This window comes from Oncorhynchus masou, chromosome 31 (assembly GCF_036934945.1).
Source record: "Oncorhynchus masou masou isolate Uvic2021 chromosome 31, UVic_Omas_1.1, whole genome shotgun sequence".
Classification (NCBI taxonomy): Eukaryota; Metazoa; Chordata; class Actinopteri; order Salmoniformes; family Salmonidae; genus Oncorhynchus; species Oncorhynchus masou.
The window spans coordinates 74,446,808-74,460,292 of record NC_088242.1 but is presented as its reverse complement, the minus strand read 5'-3'; the positions used below and the strand labels follow the sequence as shown (position 1 = coordinate 74,460,292).

General features: G+C 41.9%; 1 protein-coding gene across 2 annotated transcripts in view; it reads left to right on the top strand.

Annotated features, from left to right (window-relative positions):
* The window catches only part of LOC135524419 (enhancer of mRNA-decapping protein 4-like), a 38,527-nt gene extending 28,862 nt beyond the window's left edge, over window positions 1-9,665 (top strand). For both annotated transcript variants that reach the window (XM_064951927.1, XM_064951926.1), the window contains exons 27-29: window positions 36-255; window positions 2,202-2,365; window positions 5,761-9,665. In XM_064951927.1, coding sequence (XP_064807999.1) covers window positions 36-255; window positions 2,202-2,365; window positions 5,761-5,944 — 568 coding nt within the window. In that variant the 3' untranslated portion in view covers window positions 5,945-9,665. The remainder of the gene's footprint in view (window positions 1-35; window positions 256-2,201; window positions 2,366-5,760) is intronic.
* Window positions 9,666-13,485: the final 3,820 nt, after the last annotated feature.

Genomic DNA, 13,485 nt, shown 5'->3' with positions numbered 1-13,485 from the left:
TTACTGTGCCTGTTTTTGGTCTGTCCTACATCCAGCCTGCAGGAATCGATCCTGACCCAGGTGCAGCGCATAGTGAAGGGTGAGGTGAGCATGGCCATGAAGGAGCAGCAGGCAGCTGTGACCTCAAGCATCATGCAGGCCATGCGCTCTGCTGCAGGCACGCCCGTCCCTACCCCACTCCTTGACTACCAGGCCCAGCAGGCCAGCATATTGCAGCTGCTGCAGCAGGGACAGCTCAACCAGGCCTTCCAACAGGTGAGAGTCCTGCTCCCTGATGCACCGCCATGGGCTTGGGCGGTATACTGTAACATGTATACCGGGGCATTTGGGAAAAAACACTGGAGGGTTTTTCATTACCGTCAACTATTTCAAATGTTTTTCATGAAACTTAATATTTGTAGCTACTTTTTAAGTTGATAGCTGCAGTGAACTTGTGCAATACGTTAGGCGATAAAGCAGATTAAGTTCTTCATTTCACCGGTCACGTTATTTTACATGAAGCTTACTGTAGTTCCCCAGAACAGTTGAGCCAGTCACGTGTTTGTTTGTAAATGGCACAATGGGAGAAAGCAGGAGCAGGTGAGTCCATAGAGTTCTATATCTATCAGCGAGTCTCTGTTGTGAGGTGATGAAGTAACACATCTATGAAATTCACTACTAAATGTTTGCCACCAGATATCTTATGTCTTTCTGCCGTGTTTGAGAAGTCAGGGCTGTTATCTGTACAGCTGCCATTTTTTCCCTCTGTGCTTCCTGCTAGTGTTTTTTCCCTCCTCTACTCCCCTCTGCTCTGTGTACACATGCTGCTCTTCCTTCAGAAAAGTATGAATCACAACTTTGTTCATTTGCTAAATGTATTTTGTTCTCTTTCACTTGTAAATGTCCACACTCACTGAAAATATCATTTGGTAGCTACTAGCTAGGCTGTATAACTTTATGAGCTGGATTTGCCTGTCTTTGCAATTAGTTACCGTAATTGCTGGACTATTAAGCGCACCTGAATATAAACCGCACCCACTGAATTATTAAAAAATATGTATTTTGTACATAAATAAGCTGCAGGTGCCTACCGGTACATTGAAACAAATGAACTTGGTCACTATCTTCCTCCTCCTGTGCACTGAAACCACTGAAGTCATCTCCTTCGGTGTCGGAGTTGAATAGCCCCAGAATTGCTTCATCCGATGTTGGATCGTTTTCATTGTCGCATTCGTCACTTTCATCCGGAGGCAAATACCCCGCTGAGCTCATGCTGCCCCTTCAACACACGCAGCAGTCCAGCCTTTCGAAACCCGTTGATGATAGTGGATTTTTTGACAATGCTCCACGCTGTCAGGACCCACTGGCAGACTTGACCATAAGTTGCTCTTCGCATGCGGCCCGTTTTAGTGAAGGATTTCTCCCCACTTGTCATCCAAGCCTCCCACTGAACAAGGAGCGCCACCTTAAATGCACGATTTACACTGTCGAGTGGCTGCAAATACTTTGGGCCATCTGCTTTTCTTCCCTCTGAAAGCTTTTGTCTTTTTGCACTGAGTCAGTTCCTCACGCTGCTGTTTCCAACGTCTTATCATCGACTCATTAAAGCCAAGCTCCCGTGCAGCAGCTCTATTTCCTTTTCCAACAGCCAGATCGATCGCCTTCAACTTGAAAGCTGCATCATATGATTTCTCAGTGTCTTTGCCATGATGAGGGTGACAAAATTACTACCGTAATCAGAATGATGGGAAGTTTGAGCGCGCTCGATTTACGTCACATTATGTGACGGTGCTCTGTTTTTTGGCGGCATGAATCTTGTGAAAACGGGAAAAATCCATAAATTAGCCGCGTCATTGTATAAACGGCGAAGTTCAAAGCGTGGGAATAAAGTAGCGGCTTATAGTCCGGAAATTACGGTATGTTTGTTTTCACTCGTTAGCATTTAGCATCTGTGATTTCGCTGTTCTAATTTTGTTAGTATTCAGGCACAGTGGGCTTTTCTTGCATTTTTTTAGCGCCCCTTGTGTAGTACTATGCGAGTAATACCGTAAATCCTGGCATGAGAAAAGGACTATGATTATCAGGATACCGCCCAAGCACCTACCCATCCCATCAGTCTCACAGCCTCTCCCTTCCACTGCGTGGGGATGTCCAATGGCATCATTTGAAATGTACCTGTGGTGTCTGATCGGTCTCATCTCCTCCAACCCCCTCCCCTGTAGGCCCTGTCAGCCTCTGACCTGAACCTGGTTCTGTATGTGTGCGAGACCATTGACTCCCAGCAGGTGTTTGGCCAGCATTCCTGCCCCCTGATCCAGCCAGTGCTGCTGTCCCTCATACAGCAGCTGTCCACTAACCTGGCCACACGCTCTGAGCTCAAGATCAGGTATGTATGTGCACCCACAGGAACATGTTGTAACCCACAGATTTGATGCTCAAACTCATCTTAGACCCCTCTATGCACCCATGCTAAAACATACAAACACACACTCAGAACACATCAATGTAAATTATTACACACCTTGGATGTAATAAGTCGGCCATGGGCAGCTTGAGATTAGATGTTTTTGTTTGATCTTAATCAGGTTTGTGCTCTAACGAGCCTCCCATAAGGAACACTTTTCAACCTCATTTTCATTATCTCCTGCACCAAACCAGTTTAGAGAAGGTCCTAAAAATGCTTCTGTATGTCATCACAGGTTGGGATTAAAACTAAACTCATTTATCAACCTGTACAACATAGAAATGCACCTATTGGAAAATATGTAGACACTGGTTAGGTGCTGTAGATAATGAGGTCAATGAGGGTATGAGGTTGAAAAGTGGTAGAGTTACCCTTTAAAGTTGTGCTATGCTGAAATCGCAACGCAATTTCCTGGTTGCTAAAACTGTAATAGTTAACTTAATTTCAGTTTGTGACAACATAAGATGGTACAATGATTCTCTACACTATCTAAATAGCTGTTGAATATATATTTTCCATAACCAAAAATATTGTTTCGGCTGGTGCAAAAAATCTAAAATACAGTGCATTCGAAAGTATTCAGGGCATCATTTTCCACATTTTGTTACTTTACAACCTTATTCTAAAATAGCTTTTTCCCCTCAATCTCAACACACTACCCCATAATGAAAAAGCAATATTTTTGTTGTTGCTAATTTATATAAAAATTTTGCCTGAGTATTCAGACCCTTTACTCATTACTTTGTTGAAGCACGTTTGACATCAATTACAGCCTCGAGTCTCCTTGGGTATGTCGCTACAATCTTGGCATGCCTATATTTGGGGAGTTTGTCCCATTTCTATGCAAATCCTCTCAAGTGCTGTCAGGTTGGATGGGGAGTGTTCCTGTACAGCTATTTTCAGGTCTTTCCAGAGATAGATTGGGTTCAAGTCTGGGCTCTGGCTGGGCCACTCAAGGACATTCAGAGATTTGTCCCAAAGCCACCCCTGCATTGTCTTGGCCGTGTGCTTAGGGTTGTTGTCCTGATGGAAGGTGACCATTCACCCCAGTCAGGTCCTGAGGTCTCTGAAGCAAGTTTTCATCAAGGATCTCTCTGTACTTTGCTACATTCATCTTTGCCTCGATCCTGACTAGTCTCCCAGTCCCTGCCACTGAAAAACATCCCCACAGCATGATGCTGCCACCACCATACTTCACTCTAGGGATGGTGCCAGGTTTCCTCCAGATGTGCCACTTGGAATTCAGGCAAAATAATTTGATCTTGGTCAGTCTTGTTTCTCATTGTCTGAGAGTCCTTTAGGTGCCTTTTGGCAAACTCCAATTGGGCTGTCATGTGCCTTTTACTGAGGAGTGGCTTCCGTCTGGTCACTCTACCATAAAGACCTGATTGGTAGAGTGCTGCAGAGATGGTTGTCCTTCTGGAAGGTTCTCATCTCCACAGAGGAACTCTGTCAGTGACCTCCCTGACCAAGGCTCTTTTCCCTCGATTTCTCAGTTTGGCAGGCAGTCAGCTCTCGGCTGAGTCTTGGTGGTTCAAACTTCTTCCATTTAAGAATGGAGGCCATTGTGTTTTTGGGAACCTTTAATATTGCAGACAATTTTTGCTACCCTTGCCCAGATCTGTGCGTCGACACAATCTTGTCTCGGAGCTCTACGGACAATTCCTTCGACCTTATGGCTTTATTTTTGCTCTGACATGCACTGTCAACTTTGGGACCTTATGTCGCCTTGTAAAATCATGTCCAATCAATTGAATTTACCACAGGTGGACTCCCAAGTTGTATAAACAGCTTAAGGATGATCAATGGAAACAAGATGCACCGGAGCTCAATTTCTTGTCTCATAGCAAAGGGTCTGAATAGTTGTAAATAAGAAATTTCTCTTTTAATTTTTAATACACTTGTAAAAATGTCTAATCCTGTTTTCGCTTTATCATTGTGTGTGGATGAGGATAAACATTTATTTAGTCATTTTTAGAATAAGGCTGTATGTCACAAAATTTGGGAAAGTTAAGGGGTCTGAATACTTACCAAATGCACTGTAAAAGACCCTAAAACATAATTTAAGTTGAGCACATAGAACAGACCTACTACTTCGTAGACTTAATTTCAAGTAGAATGATATAACTCACGTATGAATTTGGCTGGGTCTCCCAAAATGTTACATGTTGCCACTTTAAGGCTCGGACACACCCGTAGCGTTTGCCGGCTGCGAGTACTTAGCACCTCTGATTTAGAGCGCTGGATGTAATTTGCATTCTGATTCGACATGTTGAATCACGAGAAAATGTCGGCAGTCAGACTTCAGGTTGACCCTAAAACGCCCCGCCGAACAAACTGCAGATGAACGGCAGATCAACATTCGGTGCAGTGTGTGGGGGAGGGTTCCCTTAGTCACATTTGCTCCTTGTTGAGCTGTATCAAACTGCAGCTGTAATGCTTTTCACCCTTCTGGCCCACTTAACAAATGTGTGTTATGGGAACAGGATGGGCCTATGAATATGGGAATAATGTCCAGACAATGACGTGCCAAGTCCCTTTAATGCTCTTTAAAAGCTCAAATGACCAGTCTCAATCCAGTTTGAATTGCACCCTAAAAACTATCAGCCTGATACTGGCCAGCTGTTGAGATCTACGCCATCTGTGGGAATGAATCTGTGTGTGGGGTGTGGCTGTACACCTAAAGGGTGTTTGCATACAGTCCAATGCCATCATGCATGGTATTGATTGGCTGTTACAGTGCAACTGTTTTAAACCAGGTGTGTAAGATATATCAGAGAAGAGATGTGTTGCTCCTGAATATTTCATATCTTATATCATGCACATTTCATTGTCATCGTCCCCCCAAAAATGTACTTTGCGTGCAAGGGCTTTTAAAGGCATATCAGGTTTAGTAGAGAAGAGACCTGATGGGGCTATGTGGGGGGGAGGGGATGGGTTTCACTGAAATTATAGAGCAATTGGGCACTTTGAGTGTATGGAGATTAATGGTTCTTAAACCCCAAGATTACCATTGAGTTAACTGTGTTTAGAGGTTTTAAATGTATTCGATTGTTTTAATTTTATATCTGTAGACTCAATCTGATGGGATTCATTTGGGTTGAGCCATCTGGATTGGATAACGGGACAGTGCTGCTGGGTGATCAGTCACAAGACAGCATTTACTCTGTTTTAATTAAGCCATTCAAATCTTTGCCTTCGGCTGCAAGGAAATAAAGGTGGCTTTGTCGGTACACACAAGCCAATAACACTATTGGCTTAAATGGTACTATTTGAGTATTTTGAAAGCCCACGGTAAACTTCTTTGTCTGTATCAGTTACTTGGAGGATGCTGTGATGAACCTGGACCATGGTGATCCGGTGACGAGAGACCACATGAGTACTGTGCTCTCCCAGGTCCGACAGAAACTGTTCCAGTTCCTGCAGCAGGACCCACACAGTCCTCTTAGCAAGAGAGCCCGGCGCCTGGTGATGATGCTTCAGGGCCTGGTCAATCACTAGTTCTGTACTTGGTGCCCATCGATGGAGCCCCTTCCTGCTCTGCTCCAATACAGTTAGAATAAGGTGCAGTGAGTTTCATTGAGGTACTGAGGGGAGTGGCATTTAGTTAGAGATGTGAGCATGTTGTGTAATTGCTCTGAACTTCCTGTACCCACGGCTCTCTCTGATGCATTATACATCGCAATTGAATTTATTATTTGTAATCCTAATTTTTTAAGTGGTAAAAATGGCAAGAACTGACTGGTCTTTCCCTTTTGGACTTGTAGATTTGAAGGATTTTTCTCAGTTTAAAACCCCCGGTTCATCATAAGATCTATGAACCTTGCCATTTTCTTATTTCAGTCCATTTCCCTGTCTTAGCAGCAAGCGTTAGAGGGACAAAAACAATCCTAAATGTAGACTGTTTAAACGGATGGATGGGCCCTTCATCTTCTATTATGTTTTCTGTATGTTCAACCATTCTGTTAAATCCAAAGTTCTGACTTTAGTTCAGAATGGTATTTTGCTTTGAGGGACTTCTACAGTAGGCTTTGAATCTGCACTGTTAGTATTGTAATAAAGCCTTTCTCTGCTCTTTCCTATATATTAGACTGACCATATTACTATGTAAAGAGGACAGGAGTATGCTTGTGGAGTCTGAGAAACTGAAATGGCTGTCCTTGTACAGTTTTATAGGGTCATGGGCACCTTTTGTTGATGGAACCTCTGTGAAATTCACTCATGCCCCTGAAAAATCTTTATTTTCTTTTGTGCCCCCTTTTAAAAATATATCTCTCAACAGTCTTTAACATTTGTATGACTTGTATACTTCCTCAGATTTATTTGAAGTAATTATCATCCATAGTAAATGCTTCTAACATATTATTGTTACTGATTTATGTTTCGCTTGCTTTTGGATACCCAAGTAATGTGTGTAAACCTGATGTAGTTATCCTGGTCTCTAGAGGACATCCCTTTGTGAAAATGCGTGGTTTCTATATAAGCTTACAAAGTCTAGTGGGAAAGTACAGCAAAACTGGGGGGGTGGGGCCTGGTACAGACCTTTTGACATTCCAATGTTGGGTTGAATTATGAACGTCAATTGCACAATGCCTTCTCTGCCACTGGTCAGTTTATTGTAACCATTCAAGTTACACAGATTCACGTGAATAAGACTTTGTAGGTTTTCCATCTCAAACCCTTTATGTGCTACAAAACCTTTCTATAAAGTGCCTTATTGTACTTCACGCATGGGAATTTGCCATCCACCACCTTTTAGTCTGTTGTGCCATTTGTAAACCAACTATTTGCCTGACTAAAAGTTGGTGACTTGGCTTTTTTGTACCTCTCATCAATGTCTTCCTTTGCAAACAAGGGCTCAAATGGCACAGCGAGAGAGAATCTGTGCGTTAGGTATACCAACATTATTTGACAATAGGGGCTTGCTAGAATAAGTCTTATCTAAATTTGCTTGGGTATGTAATTCCACTTTACTGTATGAGCGATAGGATACATTTAAACCTATTCTAAACTTGTCTAGTTACCAAAATGTCAATCTCTGCTATTGATGTCTTGCCATCTAATTGCATGTACAGTTATTATTTATGGTGGTTCTGATGTCATCTGTTTTAAAATTCTTCAAACCTAAAACAGAATAAGGTGTCATAGGGCAGTGTGAGCTAAGCTTGGCAGTGTTTCTTTCCATTCCGTACACTGCACATTAGTCCTGAAACAACATGCTTATTTAACTAGGCCAGAATGTTTTAGTTTGACTGTAGTGATGGTCACCTTTTGGCGGTTCAATTTATTTATCATGACTTGTTAAAAGGTGATTCCTGACTTGTTTTTCTTTGCTTCAATTACTGAGTTTCATCAGTGAACACTATACACTGAGCGTACAAAACATTAAGAACACCTTCCTAATACGTTGCACTCCCTCTCTTCAGCCTGAATATGTCGGGGCATGGACTCTACAAGGTGTCGAACGCATTCCTCAGGGATGCTGGCCCATGTTGACTCCAATCCTTCCCACAGTTGTCAAGTTGGCTGGATGTCCTTTGGGTGGTGGACCATTGTTGAGCATGAAAAACCCCAGCAGTACCCCTTTCAAGGGCACTTACATCTTTTGTCTTGCACATTCAACCTCTGAATGGCACACATACACAATCCATTGGGGCGGCAGGGTAGCCTAGTGGTTAGAGCGTTGGACTAGTAAAGGTTGCAAGTTCAAACCCCTGAGCTGACGAGGTACAAATCTGTCGTTTTGCTCCTGAACAGGCAGTTAACCCACTGTTCCTAGGCTGTCATTGAAAATAAGAATTTGTTCTTCACTGACTTGCCTAGTTAAATAAAGGTATAAAAAATAAAATCTCTCGAATGCTTAAAAATAGTTGAACCTGCCCTTTACATACACTGATTTAACAGGTGCCAGCAGTAAGGAATCGTAGCATTCACCTGGTCAGTCTGTTATGGAAACAGTAGGTGTCCTTAATGTTTTGTACACTCAGTGTACAGTTGCCAGATCATCTTTAGCTGCTGATTTGATTGATAGACAAAACGCTAGGCATGCCTGCATGCTCTGGAGCAGGGATGGGTGACTTTGATGGGGTGTGGGGGGGTACAAAAAAATCTGCACCAACGAGGGGCTGCAGATACCCGAGTCCGTGTACCCACATCCATACCCCACACACATTGCAAGCAAAATGTATTGGTCCCTCTTGACAGCAGATAAACATGTTTTTTTTCTTTGTAGTTTAATTTCGTGCAATTCTACACATTTTGTCATGGGGTGTAGAGTAAATGTTGCCGTTTTTAAAGCAAGGTTGCTGCAATTCTGCACGTTTTTCCATGGGGTGGAGAAGATCTTTTCTATTTTTAAAATGGTGTCTCAGTGAGACGAACCATATCAATGGGAACCCCTGAAGGTAATTAGAATATTATTTGTTTAGATATTTGGTCACTAAACTAACCTGGCAATCTGATATTTTTTTTTTTTTTGGCTGACATGAGCAAAGTGACTTACTATCAGTGACGGACAACAGTAAAACCGCTGATGCACAACCACATTTCGAAACTGCACCTTCTTTAGTCTACTATTCTAACATGCAACAGTAAATTGAGACCCCAACTGAGTTCTTTTTTTGGGGGGGGGGGGGGTTGATTCGCGGCCCTTCGAAGGGGAGGACTGCGGGCGGACAGTTGCCAATCCCTGCTCTGGAGGTATCATGCATTAAAAAGGCAAACCACTGTCTTCAAGGTTGTAAGCCATCTGTTTTACAAAGCCATAAAGCAGACATGAATCTCGTTTATATTTTTCTGCAGAAGGTTGAGAGTTAGAGGACGAATCTGTCCATGGTCAGGTAGGTGGACTATCTGGATTTCTGGAAACGGACCCTTTTTCACTGAGTGCTCGATTAACTTAAACAAATGTTCATTTGGAATAGCAAATGTGACCTGAAGTGTAAAAGCCGGATGGTTTCCATGCTCTTAGGTAGTTTTACTTTTATGTTTCATATTGATCAGGGTTAAGCCGCAAGAATCACAGACCTGTATTTTGATAGGAAGCTTGCACATAAACGCTATACAGTGTATATTTTTCCCCTAGTTTACAAAGAATATTATCCTGTATTATCCGGACCAATGTGGATCGTTTTGTTATTTCCATCGTGTTTTGTTCCCTGTGCTTGGATTGTGTTGTATATTTCACCCTCGACATTTTGGAATAAAAAATAAATTACTTCAATGGATTTGTGTTTTTTTTATTTCACGTCTCCTATTTGACACCACAGTGAAGTTTGTACGTTTTGTCAAGATAATAAATCGCCCGCGTTTGAATCAGTTGCGTAAACTCGCACGAAAAACAAAGATGGTAAGTTTTTGACATACAAATGTTTGTTTTCATGAGAACAAGCATGGGTTTATTGGAGTTTTGAGAGTAAAATGACACTTATGCGGTATATACCGATATCCATCTACTGATACATAGAGATAAGATTGAGTGCCCTGGTCACACAAATGCGCCCTACCTCACGCGCACTAGATGCACAGGAGTGAGTAGCGCTCTTCTCTTGCGCAAGATGCGAGATACTGTATCACCTATGTAGTGTTACGGTGCTGAGGCAGGTAGCAAAGTAGCTTTGCTCAGCAAACGGATTGTAACATTTGGACGTGGTCTTTTTTTCCTGAGTTGAGCTGCCTGAGCAGAATGGTATCGCTCGTGAATTACGCGTGTCTTTTCTTGCCTGTTGCTCTCTGTCTGAGTAAGTGTTTACTTTTAGAAATGTACATTTTCCATATAAATAAGTGTTTAATTTGTTAGTACTGTGTTGGGGGTTCACGAGTGGCGTTTATCAAACGCGTCTCGTAATTATGGGAGGAACTAGTCGCGCTAAAGTGGACACCGGAAAAGGTTCCAATTCCAAATTTGCACTGTGCCGAGGGACGAAATGATTGTTAGAATATATTAAATGTTTGAATGAAAAGGGAATTTTCTGGCGTGGGGAAAATAGATTACGGATTAAAACAAATTAAATGATTGTAAAGATATGTGGCAACTGACTTTAATTTCAAGTAAATAATTTTGTTTTTTACTCTAATTTGTCCATATTAGGGTAACTAGCCCCCTAAGAACAATGTCCAGTTGCTGACACTAAAAATGCAACGTTTAGTCAGCATGACTATCATCCTCATACCACATTCTAAGGCAAACAAACTATGGGGGATGGGGCAGTTACCCCGGGAGGCGAGTTACACTATAGTGTACTCTATGGTCATCTATTCTAATACGTTTGAATTCACATGCACTTTATTGGGTACCGGGTAGCCTAGCCTACTACACTAGATCGTCACGCGCAGTCGAAGCGTCAATGTGTGTTGTGTGCGAATGAATGCAACATTCTAGATGAACAAAGTGCTTTGTCTAGTTCTCAGAATAGCCGATGCATTATATTGGCTTATCTGTATTCTGTAATAGTTGTATGCTTTATCAGGACAATTGAAACAGCCACATTGATTCCCTCTTCTAAGGGGGTGCTGATGTAATAGCCTACTATTCATTGGGGAATATAATAGGGAAAACATGCCGATGGAAATAAATCATGAATGAATATCATCTGCTTTACCCTGGTAGACTCTCCAGAGAGTAGCCCAGTATCTCATCTAAACATGTGAGCCTCAAGATGCGCACAAGCATTAGATACTCCTTTCTGTCAGTGCGGATCAGAGCAATTCCTCAACTCTTAACTGTTATTTTCGCATCAAAATTATGTGTAAAAAGAAAAATGCAATTTAATTTATGCACATACACCACAACCTTTAGAAGTGAGGTGGGATGCTGCTTCCATCTCTCGCTCTACCCCCCCTCCCCCCAGAAGTTATGCCTCCGTGGTTTGAAAGTGTTCTAAAGGTAGTTCACTGCAGTACATAGGCATATGGAGCAGACATTAATTCCTCATTAAATCAGGTTCAGGCTCTCCAGGAGAATTGCATCCACTTTATCCCACAATTTCACAATTAAGTGAGGCAGTATAAAGCGCCTCTCCTGAATCCTTTGTTTGCAAATTAAGCTTCTGGTTTGGTTGCAGTAGAGTTTACAGTCTTTAAGGAGCATACAGGGAGGCATGGGGAGGAATTTAATTTCTCCACCATATGATTCATCAGACAACGTCCCTCTGAGCTCTCCACACACATCTTCACATCAGCCCTGCCCCAGAAATTAAATAATTACCCTCACCCACTCCCCACATCCTCTCTCCAGCAGAAACTTAGCATGGTGTGGAGTCCCTAAACAAACACTGTGAAATGAAACGGTAGCTGAGCCTGACACACCTCAACTCTTCACCCTTTGGTCCAGGCTGAGAATGAATATTTCTGGATAGACCGACATACTTCTGTTCTGAGTTACAGGAACTTGTGTCCTCTAGCACTATTGAGTTGTGTGTGATTCAGTGGTGTCAGTTTGTGTGTGGATGTGTTCCTAAAGGGCTATTGAGGAAGAACATAACTTCATTGGCCCCCATCACCCCAAGGTCAGTGCAGCTTATGTCCATGGTGCTTTGTTCTGTGTAGACAGCAGATTCTATGGCTGCCCACTTGGGATGGGATGGGATGGGATGGGGGGGGGGGGGGGGTAAAAATACTTGAAAGTACTACTTAAGTAGTTTTTGGGGGTATCTGTACTTTAATATTTATATTTCTGACTACTTTTACTTCACTACATTCCTAATGATTTTTGAAAAACGTTTTACTCCATACGTTTTCCCGGACACCCAGAAGTACTTATTACATTTTGAATGCTTAGCAGGACAGGAATATGGTCCAATTCATGCACTTATCAAGAGAAATCCCTGGTCATCCCTACTGCCACTGATCTGGCGAACTCACTAAACACACATGCTTCGTTTGTAAATTATGTCTGAGTGTTGGAGCATGCCCCTGGCTATCCGTAAATTAAAAAAAAAAAATAGTTAAAATAATGCTGCCGCCTGGTTTGCTTTAATAAATAAGGAATTTGAAATGATTCATACTTTTACATGTTGATACTTAAGTATATTGTAGCAATTACATTTACTTTTGATACTTAAGTATATTTAAAACCAAATACTTGTAGACTTTTACTCAAGTAGTATTTTACTGGATGACTTTTACTTGAGTCATTTTATATTAAGGTGTCTTTACCTTTACTCAAGTATGAAAATTGGGTACTTTTTTTTTACCGCTGGTCTAGGATCAATGCAAGACACGTTGTTCCCGGTGACTGTACCCTGCAATGGCACCTTGAGACATAGCTCCCACGGGAATTCCAGGAATATGACAAATTGCTCTCAGTGATGTATGGAATATGTTAAATATTTGCAATAGATCGTGAGTCATAGTGATAATCATTCCCAGCAAAGCAAGCCTATTAATATCATCTTTACTATGCATGTACACTAACTTGCACTTCATGAACTGTAACTAAGTCATAAGAAGTACTGTAAGGAAGAACTGGCATTGGTAAACATTGGTCGTTCGATCAGAAAATGAATGTTCAGTGACGTGTATTCATGAAGCCAGGCTTCCCCAAAAATATTGATTAAGAAAAAAAGAAAAACACATTAATTATTTTATCTTTCTCCTCTCTGTGTTTCATAATTGTCCTTCAATTCGCAAGACGCTGAATGTATCTCACCGGAGAAAGCGTTCGAGCAGGCGTAACAGTGCCCCTCTGTATATGTAGGCCATCTATCAGATGCTGTCTGGTCCAAAAGAGTATGACATTGTTGCCGCCGGAGAGCATTTGGCCTCCCTTGATAAAAAAATAAATAAAAATAAAAATGATTGCCAATTAGCGTTGCGCTAAACTGAGCGATGTCAACTGCGAATAGTCCTGGCACACCCCAAAAAAAGTATGAATTGAAGTCCGTTTGGATTTGGCGTCACTCATAAAATCGCATTGAGAATATACGTCATTGACAGAAACAACTTGAATTGTGTTGTTGTCCTCCAGTGGCGCTTTATTAAATTATCCATGGATGGAGATAGTGATTTGGCCTTGTGGTTTTACTTAATTCTCCGTACTGGCC